Consider the following 18,449-nt stretch of genomic DNA (forward strand, 5'->3'; position numbering starts at 1 on the left):
CCAGAGGCGGGACGGCCATAGTACGTTCCTTTTAAATGAAAACTCCTTTCAATGCCACAGCCCTAGCAAGATCCAGTTTCTGCCCCCAGGAAAGCTCCTGAGTGGGATATATTGGGAAGAGCATGGCCATTGGCACCAGGGAGGCATGGCCTAGAATCCTGGTTTGGTCATTGGTATATTGGCTGTGTGACCTTGGGCCAGTTACTTAACGTCTCTGTGCCTGTTTCTTCATCTGTGAACTGGGGGAAATCACCTACCTTCCAGGCTAGGCCAATAGAAGGCCCTCACTTAATCCTAGCTCCCTCCTCTCCTGCCTCGCCACCACCTTCCGTTCTGCCCTCTGGCCGGGCAGCTTCACAGACATCTCCCTCCTCTGACTGCCTACAAGGCAGCTTCCCAGCTCTGCCTAATAATAGCTCTTTATCCCATTAGGAGAACATCACAAAAAGCAGTGCTTTCCTCTTTGGGGCAATTAGAGTAATTAGCATTGCTTTGTGCCGCCCTCCTGTTTTCCTTGAAAATTCTTGCTGGAGGAGAGGCTGCTGGCAAAAGAGTTTCCTTAGAGCTGCTGGGGGAAGCCCCTGCTCCCTGTGCTCAGGGCAGGACCCTCCGGAGCTGCCTCCTCCTGGGACCACTGGCCTGGGCCTTGGTGTATCATCTCAGATGCCAGCCACCTGCCCAAACGTGGCCTGAGGTGGCCCCTAACCTAAGCCTGAGCCGGAGGGGCTGGCCCTGTCGCATCTCGGGGTGAGTGAGGCAGACAAAGGCCAGGCTGCCTCCCAGGGTGGGTTACCATAGGCAGGGGACTCCGCCACCACAGGGGCCAAGCCAGAAGGCCTCTGGGGCAGAGACCTAGCCCAGGGTCTCTGAATCTCCATGTCCCAAAGGAAAGGCCAGCTGGCTTCTAGAACTTATTAGCACAGACGTGGCATAAAATAGACACTTAACAGGAACAATGGTAGCCAGCATGTGCCAGGTACTGCTTTCCATGCTTCGCAGATCTTAGGGCGCTCCCAGGAAGTAGGGCTAGGAAGCCCATTGTAGAGATGTGGAAACTTAGGCTGCAGGAGGGGACACTGCATGTGAGAGGCAGAGCCAGATGAATCCGGGGAACCTGCTGCAGGGCCTAGGCTCTTGCCCAAGGCATTCCTACTGCGAGCGCGCTCGCGTGCGCACGCGCACACACACACACACACACACACACACACACACTCCCCTACCTCTGTGCTGTCCCATCAGTGACCTCTCCCTCTAGGTCAGGGAGCCTGTTACATGTATTGTCTCATTGAAGCCTCACAAAAGGTCACGTGGTATAGGTGTCGCTATTAGCCCCATTTTGCAGATAAGGAAACTGAGGTCCAGGAGGAAAGGAGCTTGAAGGTGCCCGATAGGCTTGAAAGGAGGTGTTGGGCAGGCAGAGGTGGGTAGCAGCAGCTTGTTTGGGCAAGACCAGGCGTCTTGCAAGGCAGGAAACAGGAAGTGCTGAGGCCCGTTCATACTGTGTGGATCCATAACAGTGAGCACCCACAATGTACAGGGCTGGCCGTGGGGAGCAGAGGTGAGTTAGAAGTGGTCCCCGTGCTCGCTAAGCTCAGTCTGTCAGAGAACACAAGCGTGTAAGCAGATGAAAATGATGGGGTGCAATGAATACTGTCCCAGGGAGCCCTAACCAGCGTGGGAAGGTCTAGGGTGGCTTCTCACACCAGTGGCACCCAGCATGTAATGAGGTGAGAGGCAGATTTCAATCAAGACAGACAGGGAGATGATCATAGGCTGAAATCTTTTTAAATTATTATTTATTGATTTCAGAGAGGAAGGGAGGAGAGAGAGAGAGAAACATCGATGAGAGAGAATCACCAATCAGCTGCCTCCTGCATGCTCCCTATTGGGGATTGAAACCTGGCCATGTGCCCTTGACCAGAACCGAACCCAGGACCCTTAACAGGGTGACATTCTATCCACTGAGCCAAACCTGCTACGGCTAAGCTGAAATCTTGATCCAACATCAGCCACTCCAGAACTTTCCACTGCTAAAGATACTCTTTTTCCCCCCCACCCCCCGCCTCCCCCGTGTTTCCTTCCTCCCCCTTTTCTTCCCCCCTCCCCCCTATCTATAAAACTGGAGCTCCGCCAGCGAGTTCTCCCCCTGGGTCTTTGCAGAATGGCAGCTCAGGAACAGGGTGGGCTGGGACCCAGACCTGTGGCCCCCAAGGACCAGAGCTGTGCCTTCTAGGAAGCTGCACACCGAATTTCCGTCTGGAATCAGCTGTAGCCAGTGGCCACAGACACCTCCCTCCGTCCTCCCTGCCTGCCTCCACCCAGCCCTAGCACCACCTTCACCAACATTGGAAAGGGATAGGGCGGCAGTTCTTGCTTGTTCCTGTGGGTCTAGGTTTCTGCTGGCTGGGATGCAGACATGATGGCTAGAGCTTGGCAGCCACTTTGGGTTCCCACCTAGATCCGCCTAGCTAACGCCCTCCCCTCCACCCCCTGCTTCCAAGGAAACTAAGGTAAGGGGAATGTACATTTGTGGCTTGTTTGCATTATATCTTCCCACAGACACCCTGAGGTCATGTGGAGCCAAGAGAGGGGCGATAGCTTGTCCGTGACACATAACAGGGGAAGAGCAAAGCCATGTGCTGTGCTGGAGGTGCTGTGAGCATCTCCCTAGTTAGTTAATGTCCCTGGAGAACTGTTTTGGGTCCCCCGTGGAACATAACAGTAAGAGGGAGCATATTCGGGGTCCCTTGGAAATGCCAGGCCCTTGAACTCTTGTAGCTGTCATTCAGGGTGGGTGTGATGACCCTCATTTTACAGATGGGGACCCGGGGTTCCGGACCTCGTAAGGACTCACCCAGGTACTAGTCAGAGACAGAGCCAAGGCGTTTCTCAGGTCCCAAACTCCGGTTCTAATGCCCACCCTCTGCGGAGGCAGCTGCCCCACCTTGACCCCCACCCTGTACCCAGGAGTCTGAGAGGCCCTTCTGTGTGAGTGCTGTCACTGAACACGATTTGCACGTTTTGGTAAGAAAAGAACGAGAAGTAGGCAGGTTCTGGTTATGAGAAAATAACACACTGTACAGGGAACTATCTTTTTGTGTTTTTGAGAAGTGGTTTGCATAAGCCAGTGTGATCGGTGATTCAGATGGAAATGCAGATGTTATCAGCCAAGCCTTTGTGTGGCTTCCTAAGGCTCCCCACACCAGCCTCCCCTCCCCTCCCTCGCCCCCCCCCCCCCCCCCCGGGTTTCCCTGTCTTTGTTATAAGCAGAGTCTTCCTCTTCAGCCTTGAAGGGAAGTTCTGTCTCAGGTTTACCTTTGACACGGACTGCAGACCCCCTACCCTGGGCGGTAAAGCATGGGACTCCAGGGCAGGGAGCAGATCTGAGCTGAGCAACCTCTGCACTCCTCCTCGCAAGCACCTCTCAAGCACAGCACGCGGCTTTGCTCTCCCCGTGCTGTGTGTCATTAAGCAAACCACCGCCCCTCTCTGAGCTTCACTGTCTCATCTGTAAAATGTGAGTGATTTTTTAAAATTTCCTCTCGTTCACTGATTATCTGTGAAGAGAACAGACCTGACTCAAATCTCAGCTCTGATACTTTTCCAGCTGTATGACTTAAGTCACTTTACTTCTCTATGGCTCAATGTCTTCATCTATAATTAGTAGCCAACTCCTGTCAAGGAGTACATCCAGTACGTTCATTTTCCGCAACGTATGAAGGACCGCCTGTGTGTTGAGCACGGTTCATTATCGCAGTTGGGCATCTGGCATTCTATTCACACTTCTGCTGACACATCCACACACAGTAAACTGGGGGTGTCTCTAGTCTTGGAGGAAGAGGGTGGCACATCTGAGTTCCTGACCTGAAGATTCGGGTCCAGTTAACCGAGGCCCCTTTGAAGTGGCTTTAACAAAAAGAGTTGATACTGTCATGTAAGAACAGGACAGAATAGGTTGTTCAGGGCTGGGATGGTGGCTCCTTAGTTTTCAGGGGCCAAAATTCCCGGCCTTGCTGCTGTGCAAGCCAGCAGGTGGACTTCGTGAGCTGCCTCTGGCCATCACGTCAGAGTTCCAGCCAGCAGGAAAGGAAATATGGGGGAAAGGAGAGCACGCCCCCTTTTAAAGAGACCTCCAGGCGGTACCACATAACACTGCCGCTTCATTCATCGGCCAGAATTTATCACAGTGCTATGCTCAGCTGCAAGAGAAGAAGGTGTCCAGCCATACACTGAAGTTCTATGACTCAGGGAAAGGGGGAGAGTGGGTTGTAGAAGAAGTCTGTGACATAGCTCTGTTGTCAGGCTGGGGCCTTTACAGCAACGCTCTGATGTAGCTACGCTTATTATCCCCATTTTACAGCTGAGGCAAGTGGAGGTCAGAGAATAAGAGCCAAGAGCTAGCCAAAACTGGTTTGGATCAGTGGATAGAACGTCAGCCTGCGGACTGAAAGGTCCCAGGTTCGATCCCGGTCAAGGGCATGTACATTGGTTGCGGGCACATCCCCCAGTAGGGGGTGTGCAAGTGGCAGCTGATAGATGTTTCTCTCTCATCGATGTTTCTAGCTTTCTATCCCTCTCTCTTCCTCTCTGTAAAAAATCAATAAAATATATTTTTTTAAATAAAAAATAAATAAATTTTAAAAAAAGAGCCAAGAGCTGGGTGGTGAGCAGCAGAGCCCTTCCTCCACAACTTACAGCTGCAGAATGAGAACCTCCACTGCCCAGAGCAGGACCCAGATTTCATCGTTACCTCAGGGGTTTTAGAGCAGCCTTGAACGTAGAGGTCCCCGCCCCACTCTGGATATCAGAGTCATGGAGAGCTGGAGACAGAGCGTGTGTGATGGAGGGTGAGGCCCAGGAGCTTAGCTTGGGGCCCTGGGGAGGGCTGGGTTCTGCCCCCCACGGTGCCCTCACTCACTGTCCTCCTGCAGGTCAGCGGCCACTTGGACTATGGCAAGCAGATGGACATCATCCTGAAGGCCGTGGGCATCCCCACCAAGCCAGGCTGGGACGAAAAGGGGCTGACGATGGCCCCAAGCAACGTGCCCCAAGAGGAGCCTCGCCAGGCGGCAGCCGCCGCCTCATCGGACAAGACCAGCGACCAGGATGGGCAAACTCAGGGTTCCGCACTCAGAGACGCCTCCCAAGTGCCCACATCCGCTGACCCCAGCCAACCCCAGGTGCCAACGGGGCTGGACCAACTGGAAGGGGCCTCCCTTCCTGCTGCTGCTGCCTGCCCCGCGGAGAACCCCCAGACCTGCAGCCATGGCGTGAGCCCCAACCCACTGGGCTGCCCCAGCTGTGCCAGCGAGACCCAGGGACCGGGCCCGGGGCTGGATTGACCCCACAGGGGACTGGAGCCGTCGTCCCAGATTTCCATATGTGGTGCTCTTCCCCGCCCACCAGGCTCCCCGCAGGAGCTGGGAAGACTTTCCACCATGAAGTGCCTTTCCTAAATGCAGGCTGTGGGGGTGAAGAGCAAGGAATTGATGGGAGGGGGTGTTGTAGGGAGACGCTGGCTCCTCCCCTGCAGAGTCAACCACGCCCAGCTGAGAGCCTCGGACTCCTCTAGGTCACAGAGTGGGGCTGGCTCCCCATCAGGAGGTCCGGGGGGCTCTTTGGGGCCTGAGGTTCCTACCTGCCACTCCCCCCCCACCCACACCTCCATCTGCCTGCCCTCCTTCCACGCCAGGACTGCCCACCAGCCCACGGACACCTCTGACACCTACGGAGTGGGCACCAGAAGGAGCAGGCATCTCGCTCCCTCTGCTCTTGGGAGAGCCGATCAGACGTGGGCTGTGCACTGCACAACAACAGGGGTGCCAGTCACCCCGATGCTATGAGAGAGGCACCCCCAAAGCTGTACCACATGGCGGCCCTGGATATAACTGTTACAGAGCACAGCGAGCAATGCTGAATCCACATGCGGTACGGGTGGGAGCTGGGCCTGGTAGCAAGAGTGGGTGATGCGGGGGAAGGATTGCCTGTAGCAGGAGCAGAGGGGATGGTGATGGTGATGGTGAAAATAAAGAAGGGCTACCACCTAGCGAGTATTGACCATGAATTGCCTCAGTTGGCCCCTGCAGCAACCGGATGAGGCAGCTACTACCGTGTTTCCCCGAAAATAAGACCTAGCGCATGGAAAGATAAGACATCCCCTGAAAATAAGACCTCGCACAACTTTGGGAGAAAAAATTAATATAAGGCACTGTCTTATTTTCGGGGAAACAGGGTAGTACCATTTTCATTTTACACCTGTAGCCACTGATGCCCAGAAAGGTCAGGTGACCTACTCAAGGTCACACAGCTGGTCCATCTCAAGCGTGGGCCTCTGGAGCCCAGCTCTTAGCCATTGTACCAGGTGCCAGTGGGGCTGGACCAGCCCGAAGGGGCCTCGCTTCCTGCTGCTGCCTGCCCTGCAGAGAACCCCCAGACGTGCAGCCATGACGTGAGCCCCAACCCACTGGGCTGCCCCAGCTGTGCCAGCAAGATCCAGGGACCCTACACCTCTAAGGACCTTCCCCTTTGTTCCTCCCACTGCCCATGAGTGACAGGGCCAGAGGTCGTCCCACACCCATTGTGCAGATGGGCAAATCGAGATCCACACAGAGAAAGTGTTGGCAAGCTCGCGAGCAGGCAGTGGGGAGGAGAGACGGGAGGAATTGGTGTTGGAGCTGAACTGGCCCTCAGGGGCATGTGTATTTGTTCGCTCATTTAGCAAATATTTACAGACTCTTGCTGCCATTATTCCAGACAGCTCATGGGAAGCTGAGCCCCTGAGAGGGTAGGTGACTTGGCTGAGGTCCCAAAGCAAACTAGGGGCAGAGTGTGGACATGAACCCAGGTCCCTGTGCCAGGGTCTCTTCCCACTTCCATCAGCAGCATCCCCAGCCCGAGTGGCCCCTCCAGCGGACCCAGTCCACACTCCCGTGAATCCAGTCCACAATGCAGTCGCTGCGGTCAGCTAGTGTTTATTGATCGTCCACTCGAGCAGGCCTGGGGCAGAGGGGAAGCCCCAACAAGCACCATGGACCCTCTGCAGCCCGTGGCCAGCAGCCAAAGCCGGAGTCTAATCAGCACCAAGGAGAGTGCCCGGCCACCTGCGGAAAGCCCCCTAGGACTGTGGGCTGATGGAACCTGGTGCAGGTGGGGAGTAAGAAAAACCTCAGACTGAAGATTAAAAATGGCAGCAGGGTACGTGGATGCTGCACGGACACGGACGCGCTCTCGGGAAAAACCTCAGACTGAAAAGGAACCTATAGCAGGCAAAGTCACTGAGCACTCCCTCAACAACAAAACAAACAAAAAACCCAGGTCCCTGTGCCGGAGGTCACCTGCCTGCTCGAGGCACCAGCCCACACCAGGCACAGCTCCTCTTCAATCTGCTGACCTGAGTGGCCACCACTCCCTCTTCCCCCACTGACCCAGGGAGGGAGGGAGGACAAGGGGCTGGTTCTGTATCAGCAGGTCCCCTTCTAGGTCCAACGAAGCCCAGGGCAGAGGACACCCATCCCAGATGTTGGGCAAAAACCACCAGCCACCCCTGTGCCCCGGGAGAGGCAGTGCCGTAGCCTGGGAGCTGGGAGGGGCTGAGGAAGAGGAGGAAGACGAGGGAAACAATGGGAACAAATGGCCCTTCCTGGCCCGCAGCCAGAGGCCAGGGGGCTGAATGGCCGAGAGGTTTAACCTCAGGTCCCACCACTATCTGCCGGGTGCTGGCGTCCGATGCTATTGTCCCAGTTCTCATGACAGTCTACGAGGCAGGCATCACTGCCCCAGGTTACACATCCCACAACAGGCTCAGAGAGGTTAAGTCGCCCGTGCAGAGCTAGTCAGTAATGGGCAGGGATTCCAGTTGAGGCCGGCCTGGCTCCCAGGCACAGGGGGTCCCTGGGAGGCCACACACCTCCGAGGGGCTCCTGGTCCAAAAACTGTCTAGCAAACCATCCTCAGGGTTAAAGGTCAGCTAACCAGCACACCTCAAACCATGCGCACACCCGAGTCCCCGGGGACCTCGCTCACATGTAGATTATGCCTCGGCAGGTCCGGAGTGGGGGGCAGAGGTGTGCATTTTCAGCAAACTCCCCAGAGACCATGCCCACGAACTACAGTCAGAGGAGCAAAGGGCTCAGCCTGCACTGACCCGTCTCTGCAAATGTGTGATCTGATAGAATGTGCAATGGCCACAATCTTTGTCCTAATCTGAGCCAAGGGCCCCCTCCCCCACTCCCAGAGCCCTCCAACCATTCTCTACCCAAGTTACACCCAGCAGAGCAGCATCCTGGAGACACTGCATGAAGCCAGCGATTACCCCACAGGGGGAGGCCTGGTGTGGGTAGTGGGGCTGACTCTGTGCCCACCACCAGAGTTCAGAGGGCTCCCGAGAGACCTGCAGCCTCCTGGCCTCAGCCGGGAGCTGGCCCCAGGCCTGGGGGCTTGGTTTCCCCCAGCCCAGCTCCCCCCTGACACCCCAACCACAAGCCCCCTCAGTTCGTGGGGGCACCAAGCAGATGCAGCCGCAGCTGGGGCTCCGCGGGATCCCTGTTGAAGAAGTTGACGGTGGCCGAAGTCCTGGCTGGCGGCAGGGTGTCCCGGGTGGCCTCTCCCGGCAGCAGCAGCTGGGCCGGGAGCTGCAGGCCCGAGGAGCCCCCTGAGCCTGAGTCAGGGTCGGAGTCGGAGTCCGGGGGCAGGGGCAGAGGCAGCACATGCTGCAGGCTCAGGCCCGGCCTGGCGCCGCTGTGGGAGGTCCGCATGGAGGGGGAGGCCGCGCTGGCCCGGGGCTCCTGGGGCCAGTGGGGGCAGGGCAGCAGCTTGCCCAGGGCCCGCTTGAAGTCCCGCATGAAGAGGGGGTAGATGATGGGGTTCATGGTGCTGTTGCAGTAGCCCAGCCACGTGAGGACATCGAAGAGGCCTGGCGAGACGCAGTCGCACACAGCCTGGAGGGAAGGGTGCGTCACGTCTGGTCTCGGAGCAGGAACACAGACCCCCCGACCCAGCACAGCCGGGACACACACAGCCAAACAGCCCATGAGCAGCAGCCCACCTTCCTCCCTCCGTGACTGGGCTGCGGTGGGGCTTGGAGGCCTCCCCAGGGAGGCCTGGACTCCCCTGCCCCCTGCACTGGCATTACCTGGGCTATGTTGGCCACAAAGAAGGGCAGCCAGGTGACAAAGAACATGCCCAGCAGGATGCCCAGGGTCAGGCTGGCCTTCAAGGCCTTCCTGCTGTGCTTGGTGGCCAGACGCCTGCTGTCAGCTGACTCCATCCCTGGGCGTGGGGTCCTGGGCGCCTGCCGGAAGGAAGGTCACGTGAGTCAGCGGAGAGAGAGGGCCCCAGCCTGACCCTGATCCCCTCCACAGACTGAGCCTCAACCCTAATTCTAGACTGGACCCCAGTATCAGCAATAAATTGAGTCCTGATCCTTGACTCAGTCCTGATCCTTGACTCAGCCCCCACTCAGCCCTAACCTGAGGCCTGACCTGACTCCAGACCAAACCCTGCCATCAGCCATGAGCCAAGGACTGATTGATCCCTGAAGGCTTCCATAGACTAAGTCCTGTATAACCACGGTTGTCAAACTCAACCGGGGACCAGACTGAGCCAACCTTAGCCCCAGACTGAGCCCTGACCCCAGCGATAGACTGAGCCCTGATCCTGACCCAGCTCTTCCCAACGAGCTCTAGGCACTACAGTGAGACAGAGCGACACTGCCCCAAACACAAACCAGTTCCAAAGACCCACGCTCCATGCAAAGGACAGCTCTGCACGGGCCAGCATGCACGACCGTGAGCCCCAGCACCCCCCAAAGCCTTTGGCGCTACAAGAATTGGTTGCAATTGAAGAGTATTTGACAAGAGCCCCTGTTGCTGTCCAGGACGTGGCAATCTCTTTGTACTGTATATGGGTTCTCCTCATGGTCTGGAGCAGGCGTCTTCAAACTACGGCCTGCGGGCCACATGCGGCCTGCAGAGGAGTCTGATCCGGCCCGCCAGGTTTTTTGGGCAGTGAGCGCAGCCGAGGTGTTACAGTAGGAATTAGTAGTTCATATAGTAAGGCCCTCCAGCTCTCTGAGGGTCCGTGATCTGGCCCCCACTTTAAAAAGTTTGAGGACGCCTGGTCTGGAGTAAGGTTTTGTTTGCTTGCACTGTTACCCTCACCCTCCACAAAATAAAGTGCTATTTTGAAAACATGTACAGACAGCAAACGTTTACAATGAAATGTATTATAATTTACTAGGGGTGCTCGTGACCTTGGCATTGCACAGCTCAGATTATGTGTGCGCTGGCAGACGTCTCCATTCCCGAACACAGACTTGAAGAGCAGGGGTGTGGAGAGGAAGGGGGAGAACAGAGCTGCCCCAGAGCAGCCATCGGAAGGGGGACAGGGACATTAGATTATGACTTTGAAAACTGGGGGGGTCCGCAGCCTCAAAACATGAAAATGTCTCCCTGAACTGGATGATCCTTCCACCCACAAGTTCCCATAACTGTTTCAACCTCATGAGCCCACCGAGAATCTAATGAAATAAACACTACTCCCCAGAAAACTAAAAGCTTCTCCATTGTTACACATAAATGTGTAAAAAACAAAAAAACAAAATCAAAAAAAAAAAAAAAATTCCCACACTTCCAGGAGCTTCTGAGACCATTGTAAGGTCCAGTCATGAACCGCTGAGAGTCCAGGGAGTCCTCCCCTAAACCACAGGTTGTAAGCAATTTGGATTTTCATATATAACATGTACACAAAGTGAGACCTGCCTACAGAATGCCCCCAACATTTCCTAAACTGCAGCTTAGTTCATGAGGCAGCCAGGAGTGGGTTGGGTATAGAGAGATGACAGAGTCAAAAGGAGGCAATAAGGGAACCAGATTCCCAAGCAACCTTCCCAAATGGAAAGGGGGCGGAAGAGACAAAGCCAGGAGGTGTCAGCCCCATCACATTAGCACAAAAGTCAATCCCCCCACGTGCTCTCAGATTCAGGACACCCCACCACCACCACCACCACCAACACACACACACACACACACACACACACACACACACACACACACACACACACCTTCCAGCCTTGCCTTCCCCAGCCTCCTCAAAGAAGCAGAGTCTTTGTTCCTGTCCATGGTGCTGAAACACCAGCTCCCTACTATCCACCTATAGGATCAGGGGGTCTGATTCTGAAATGTCAGTGGGCAGGAGGGGAGACATGAAGCACACGGCAACTGCCAGCCCTCGGTGTGTTTGCCCAGGTGAAGCCTGGTTATAGGATTATCAAGGACCAATTCACAAAGAGCAAACAAGGAGAGGCCCCTGCTCCCTCCCTCTTGCCTCCGTGGGGCAGCGTGGGGCAGAGGCAGGGCTTTTAAGACAAGGGACCTGGCTTCAAACCATGCCTCTACCACTTGCTCACACTGTGGCCTTGAGTCTCTGTTCCCACATCTGTAAAGAGGGAGAAACAACTCTGTTCCCACATCTGTAAAGAGGGAGAAGCATACGGAGTCGCTGTGGGGCTGGGGTAATAAATGCATCCACAGTGCCCAACACAAAGTGCTACATACATGGTAGCCCTGATGTGAGCTCAGGGTGAGTGTATGAGGTTGAAGAAATTTCAGCACCCTCGGGAGCTGGGTCCTTCTGCCAGCAGCTCTGGCTCCCCAAAACAGCACAGACGTCAGGACAAATGCTCTGACTCACCGTGCTGTGGCAAGGCAGAAGGGCAGGCAGGCAAGGGTGGGGATCTGCTTTTCTCTTCCCTCTTCTCGTTTTCTCTCCTCCAGAGTGGTCTCCACATGGCTTGTGTGGCCCCACCATGGTTATCCGGGAGGAGAAGCTCCTGCTGGTGACCCCATTTATTGAGCGCTAACTATGCACCAGCATTTGATATCCATGGTGCCGTTCCATCTCTATGGGAGGCGCGTGCTATTATCTCCATGTTGCAGAGGAGGTTCAGAGAGGCAAAGTAACCGCAGATTTGTGTTGACTCAGGGCCAATGTCATTTCTGGCTCCAGGAGCTGCACTTCTTGCGCTTCACCATCCCGCTGCCATTTGGGGGGGGGGGTGCATCCATGGGCCATAGTCAGGGTGGGGCTGCAAAAACCCTACTGCTGTCACCAAGAGCCCCTCACAGGGCAGGACCCAATGGCAACCGTCAGCCCACACCCCGGGCTCTGGTTGATGCCAGCCTCCCCCTCCCCACTCCTCTCTGTCCCATACCCACCTCATGGCCCCTCGTGGTCACATTGTCTCTACATGTCCCTTATACGTGTCCATGACAAGCGTGACTGTCAGAGGGCAGACTCATGGAGCAGCGGTCCCCAACTTTTCGGGCCTTATGGACCACCAGTTGGTGACCACAGACCTGGAGGACAACCTGGCAGTGCCTTCCCAGTGGCCAATTCCGCTAACGGGTGACTATATTCATAAGAACCCCCACAGGTCTGCACCCTCGGCAGGTATAAGAAGGTGTCCCACAGCATTATTCGTGATAGAAAAAAAAAAAAAGAAAAAGGCAGAAATGGCCTAAATGTCCATCAGAAGTAGAGCAGTTAAATAAACCATGGCACATCCCACTGTAGAATACTAACAGGCTTCAAAGAAGTCATGTCCTGCCTGGCTCAGTTGGTTGGGTGTAGACCTTCCGCAAGGCACTTCACCTCTCTGTGCCTCCGATTTCCTGTCTGCAGAATGGCAATCACAATAGCATGGACCTCAGATGACTGTGGTAAGAATTAACTGAAGTAAGAGAGTATGCAGTGAGTTACTCAGGCAGAGCCTGGCACATGGTGTATGCCATGTGTTAGCTATACTGTTGTTGGCTGTTGTCAGTGTCCAGTTTATCTCTTGGATAATGGTGATGATGATGATGATGGTGGTGGCATCAATAGTGTTTTTTCCTAGAAAGGCTCAAAAGGCGGTGAGCTCCCCAGAACCATTTTTACCACAAGGGGAAAGGAGAACATTTGTTGAGCACTCTGTGTACCAAGAGTATATATATCATCTTATTGGTTCTTCTCTCAACCTCAGGTGCTAACTATTGTAGCATTACCCCAGGGGCATAGGGAGTTGGAGGACTTGTCTGAACTCATCTGGGTGTGATGGCAGGACTTGAGCCCATGACCAGCCAGACACACAGGCTCCTGCTCCCAGCCCTGGCTCCACAAGGTCGCCTCGGACCCAGCAGCAGCCAAGCCTGCCCTGCTCGACACTGCTCCTCCGTCAGCCTCTCCCCAGTCCAGCCCCTCCTCTCCCTCTGAGATATTTCTGTGATCACAGCCTCCCCCTCTGAGGAGGAGGAAGCAGAGATGGAGGAGATAGATTACTAAGACAGAATGATGCATAGCTGGGTGAGGGAGGGTGGGAAAGCTGGGGAGGAGGGAGGGAAAAGAGAAGAAATTGATGGGAGAGAAGTGTGCAGAGGAAGCTGGAGGGACGCAGGAGGAAGAAAATGGGGTGAAATGGAACTGAAGGAGAGAAGGGGAGAAAGACGAGGTACAGAGGAAGACGATGGGGATGGGGCTGTGGACCGGAGACACGGGATCCTGGCAGACAGAGGAGCCGAGGAAGCAGAAATGGCCAGCTGGGCCTCCTACTCGCTCCCCACCACGCTGAGCTCCCTCACGGGTCCCTCTGGAATCTCCCAAGGATGAGCCCCACTCCCATTGGGGCCCATTCTCCTCTCTCTCTTCCTCCCCGCCCCCCCCCCCCCAAACATTCAGGCAGCCTCTTACTCTGACATCACCACCTCCCACGCCCACAGTCCCTGCCTCAGCTCTAAGCATGACCCCCTTTCTCACAGCCTCTGGGGCCCGAAGGCTGGGCTGAGCCACACGTGGCTTTTCCAATCCCGTTCGCATCAAGATGCAGGTGTGGAGAGGGGAGGAGGGAGAAAGAAGGTGCTTGCCCTGCTCAGCTCCCTGATCTCAGCCCAGAGGCGCTGGGACTTCAGGGACTCATGCCCAACTCCCTTGCTTCTGCGGGGAAGCCAGAGGCTGGACTGGGGCGGGAGGTAAGGGCTAACTGGGGCTGAAAACAGGAGGAAAGAGGCCCAACGTGTCCTGGCTTTTGTTCATTCTCATCAGTTGCTGTAAGTCCAGGCACTGAGAGAGCCTCCACCCTCTGTTCTCTCGGACAGGACTGTCTGAGTGGGAAGAAAGGGGTCATGACCCAGGAGGCCGGAACAGAGGCCACATCCCAGAAGCAAAATCCCAAACGCAGTGATTCTCCAGGCAACATGGACCATGGCACCGGAAGGATTGCTTAGGAGCAGGGTGGTTTGGGAAGCGAGTGGAGAGGTGGGGTCTGGCTCTTCCACACTCAAACCAGGAGAAAAGGCCTCCCGGGAGCAGGAGGAATCAGCTCAGACACATTTCTGATGGGAGAGGCCCAGTGTGCTGGCCTAAATGATCCTCCCAGCACTCGTTTTAGGACTTCCTGTGCCCTCCTTGCTTCAGTTTGCAAACTCAGGCGCAGTGACTGACAAACTCTGCATGTCCACGGGTGAGGTGCAGAGCTTCATGTGGGGCGGGCGGGGGCTTGAAGTGGTAAATGGACATCCTGTGAAATAACTGAACCACAGAGTCGGAACATCTGCTCTCTGCTTACGTCATGAGAGAGCCTCATGTGGATGCTCCTTTGGCTTTACCATCCGTCTAACACTCAACAAAGAGGAAGCCGGCCTCGGCTCCGACACTGACCAATGAGCTGGTCTTGGGAACACTGCTGGTTCTGCACCCTCACGGAAGCTGTGTCTGATCGCCTTCTATTTATGGCAAAAATATTGATTTTCCATTTCCGGAAGAAACAAGTTCCCTTCCTAAACAAATGCATGGGAGTAAAAAGATAAATGAGATGATTTAAAGAAAATGCTAAGTACACAGGAATGAAGTGGCTTGAAGAGTTGGGGAGAAGAGGGGAGGTAAGGCAGGAACCAGAGGTGGTTCCCTGTGCCTGAAGTTCGGGACACGTTCCTTTACAAGAACCCAAGGAGCGTAGGGCTGGCCCGTGGCGGTTCTTCCTGCTGCTAAAGAGCCAAGCCAGGGCCACAGACACCTGCCGAGACTCCAGAATGTCCTCCAATGAGCACAGATAGGGGGAGAGAGCAGGCCTGCAGGCAGGACCTCCTGCCCACCCAGCCCCCACCCAATTCCCTATTCACCCAGTGACCCTCAAGGCACCTCCCACCCCATCCTGCAAGAGCCTCTTCCACCAAGGTGAATCTGGAGAGCCCAACTTGACACTTCCTCCGGCATGTGACCTAATTCTTCGGGGTTCAGGTCCGGTCAGTCTAAGCCCCCTCGGGTGGACAACAGGACTCAGGCAGCACATGGAGCACCTCACCCATTCACAATGACAGGAAGCATGAGCGTGTGCAGTGGAGATCAAAACCGACCCAGACATTCCAGTCCTCATGGAGCTTCCATTCACGTGGGGAGACAGACAAATCACACAGGTCAACAGCTAGTCAGACAGGACGTGGGTCCACAGAACGGCCTCGAGGGGGAGGTGACCTGTGAGCTGAGAAAGTCAGGCAAGGGGAGCTCTGGGGGGACAGTTTCCAGGCAGAGGGAGCAGCAAGTGCAAAGACCTTGGCCCAGAAGTCAGCCTGGCGCCAGAAGAACCATGTGACTGGTGCAGAGAGTGGGAGGAGGGGAGGTGAAGTGGGAGAGGTTGGCAGGACAGGTTCCTGAGGCCAGATCCTGACATGGACACACACACACCCACACACACACACACACGTACAATACTAGAGGCCCAGTGCACAGGGAGTGGGCCTAAGCCGGCAGTTGAGCATCCCCTGAAGGGTCCTTAGCACCACTGGGGAGGCGAGAGAGGCTCCTGCCACAGCCGCTGTGCTCACCAGCCATCAGCTCTGCTTCTGGCTGAGTGGCAGTGCCCCTGTGCGAGCACACTGACCACCAGGGGGCAGCTCCTGCGTTGAGCGTCTGCCCCCTGGTGGTCAATGTGCTGTTCAGTTGATTTGCATATTAGGGTTTTATTATATAGGATACACACACACACACACACACACAAACACACACACTTTTTAAAATTGATTTTAGAGAGGAGGGAGATAAAAATAGAAATATCAATGATGAGAGAGAATCATAGATTAGCTGCCTCCTGCACACCCTACACTGGGGATTGAGTCCTCACTGGGAATTGAACTGTGACCTCCTGGTTCATAGGTTTATACTCAACCATTGGGCCACACCAGCCGGGCTGGGTCTCCTCTTTACCTTGACAACAACAGGGAGCCATTGGAGGGTTTGCAGCAAGATAGTGCCGGGGTCACTCTTTTCTCTCCTACTCTGACTCCTGTGCGGGAAAGGGAGGGGAGCGGGTCTGGAGGAAGCAGGGGGCCCATGGGAGACTCTCGAAGGCCCCAGGTGAGACGTAGCAATGGCTTGGCTTAGGAGGCTGGCATTGAGATGGCACGTGTGTGAAAGACAGCACCAGCAGGTCTCGCTAATGAGTCTCACGATCAAGGGGAGAAAATCATCCCTATGTTTCTGGCCTGGGATGTCATGACGGTGCCACCGCCATCATGGGGGAGACCCAGGAGCCGATGGGAGGCTTGGGTGCCCTGAATTCCCTCTTGCAGGTGTCACCTCCCAGCAGCCTGCCGCACCTCCGCATGCAGCTGTCCTGTGGACAGGCCCGCACCGAGTCTGGAGTTCAGAGGAAAGCTGGGGGTGGCGGCTCGGACCTTGCCAGAAAGTGTATACATACTAAGAGACAGACGCCCCAGGGGCCTGCTCCTGTCTCTCCAACCCGCCAGCCCCATCTCCCCGCTCACCCCGGTACCTGTGACGGCTCCGAGGCCTGGCCGGTCATGCCTGTGGCCGCGCCCGTGGCGAGGGAGGCCACCTGCAGGGCCTGCCTGCGGGCCGCCAGCAGGATCCGGCAGTAAGTGAAGCAGATGGCGCCCGAGGGCAGGAAGAAGGTGAGGCCCGACGCCACGAGCACGAAGGGCAGGCTGGCCAGCAGGCGGCATTGGCCCGGGGCGGGCGCCCGCGCGCGGCCCAGCTCGTGCCAGCCCAGCAGCAGCGGCAGGAAGGAGGCGAGCGCGGCCAGCGACCAGGCGCCCAGCACCAGCGCCAGGGCGCGCGCGGGTGTCATGCGCAGCTTGTAGCGCAGCGGCGACAGGATGAGCAGGTAGCGGTCCAGCGAGATGAGGCAGAGGTTGAGGATGGAGGCGCTGCAGCACATCACGTCGAAGGCGGCCCAGAGCCGGCACAGGCCCCGCGCCAGCACCCAGCGCCCGTACAGCGCGTTCAGCATGGCTGGCGGCATCACCACCAGCCCCACCAGCAGGTCGGACGCGAAGAGCGACACCAGGAAGCAGTTGGACGTGTTGCGCAGCGCGGGCTGCGAGCCGATGAGGCCGATGAGCAGCGCGTTGGCCGCGGCGGTCAGGACGATGACCACGCACAGCGCGGCCGCCACCCAGCCGCTGCCCCCGGCGCCCGGCGACGGCCCCGACCCCCAGGCCGGGGTGCTGTTGTGCGCCGGGCCCGGCTCTGGCACCATCGGGGCGGCCGGGCCGTGAGACCCACGAGGGGAGTCCTGAGGATGGCGAGGATCTGACGGTGCGGAGCCTGGAGGGGCGTCCTGGGTGAGATCAGACCCCTCCCGCGCCTCTCTGGACAGGTGGGAAGAGAGGGATGGGGAGATGGGTCCAGGGCAGGGACCCAGGAGGATGGAGAGGAATCTGTTACACAGGCGTCCTCGGCTGAGGGCAGGGGCACCCGGATAGAAGGGTAGGAAGTTTGGGAGGGGCCCCTGATGGGGAGCAGAGCGCCTCACAGGGCGCAGGATGGCTCCTGGAGGGTCAGCGGGTGAGCGAAGGGCCCCTAGAAAGGGCGGTGGGATGGGGGAAGGGCGGGGGCCCGGGGAGGTAGGCGCAGAGGGCAAAGGGGCCCTCCCCGAGGCCGGTGTGCGCTGGTCCAGGGCCGTGGCGCTCGGGGTCGCGGGGTGGGGCCCCCCGCGGGGAAGCCCGGGGTGGTCTGCCCGGCCCGCCGGCGGGGACAGGGCAGCGGCGGCCGCGCCTCCGTCCCTCCCCTCCGGCCGCCTGGCCTCCGCCCGCTCTGCCCGCGCTCGGTACCTGGGCGCTCGGCGCTGCTCCGCCGCCGGGACTGCGGCAGCCGGGCCCGCGGGGCTGCGGGGAGCGGGCCGCCCTCCGGGCAGGCGCCCAGGGAGCCGGGAGGCGCTGCGCGGGGCCGGCACGCGCGCAGCCGGCGGCGCTACCCGAGGAGCGTGGTCCTCGCTCCGCGGAGCCTGCGCCCCTCCGAGCGGGGGGCGGGGAGATCCGCGCCCTCGCCTCGCGGGCGGGCGGGGCCCCCGGCACCCCAGGCCTGTGGAGGGTCGATCCGAGCGACCCCGCTGCGGCAGGTCGCCTCCCCAGCGGTGGCAGCCTCCCCGGCCCCGCGCACCCCTCCCCGGCCCGGTGCACCCC

General features: G+C 57.4%; 2 protein-coding genes across 8 annotated transcripts in view; one reads left to right on the forward strand and one right to left on the reverse strand.

Annotated features, from left to right (window-relative positions):
• TMCO4 (transmembrane and coiled-coil domains 4) overlaps window positions 1-6,822 on the forward strand; it is a 62,934-nt gene extending 56,112 nt beyond the window's left edge. For 6 of the 7 annotated variants that reach the window (XM_036445836.2, XM_036445838.2, XM_036445839.2 and 3 more), the window contains 2 exons: window positions 4,932-5,180; window positions 6,362-6,822. In XM_036445836.2, the coding sequence (XP_036301729.1) occupies window positions 4,932-5,180; window positions 6,362-6,547 (435 nt within the window). In that variant the 3' untranslated portion in view covers window positions 6,548-6,822. Of the gene's footprint in view, window positions 1-4,931; window positions 6,043-6,361 lie in introns of those variants that run through there. The other variant, XM_045585100.1, reaches the window with a different exon arrangement.
• A 133-nt stretch (window positions 6,823-6,955) lies between these two features.
• Window positions 6,956-17,526, reverse strand: HTR6 (5-hydroxytryptamine receptor 6). The gene is made up of 3 exons (XM_036445841.2): window positions 16,799-17,526; window positions 9,131-9,289; window positions 6,956-8,936 (listed from the first exon to the last, which is right to left on the reverse strand). Exons 1-3 carry the CDS (start codon window positions 17,522-17,524, stop codon window positions 8,487-8,489), a joined length of 1,335 nt encoding a protein of 444 aa, XP_036301734.1. The 5' UTR covers window positions 17,525-17,526; the 3' UTR covers window positions 6,956-8,486.
• Window positions 17,527-18,449: the final 923 nt, after the last annotated feature.

The sequence above is a fragment of the Pipistrellus kuhlii genome, unplaced genomic scaffold (genome assembly GCF_014108245.1).
Source record: "Pipistrellus kuhlii isolate mPipKuh1 unplaced genomic scaffold, mPipKuh1.p scaffold_m20_p_2, whole genome shotgun sequence".
In the NCBI taxonomy this organism is placed as follows: Eukaryota; Metazoa; Chordata; class Mammalia; order Chiroptera; family Vespertilionidae; genus Pipistrellus; species Pipistrellus kuhlii.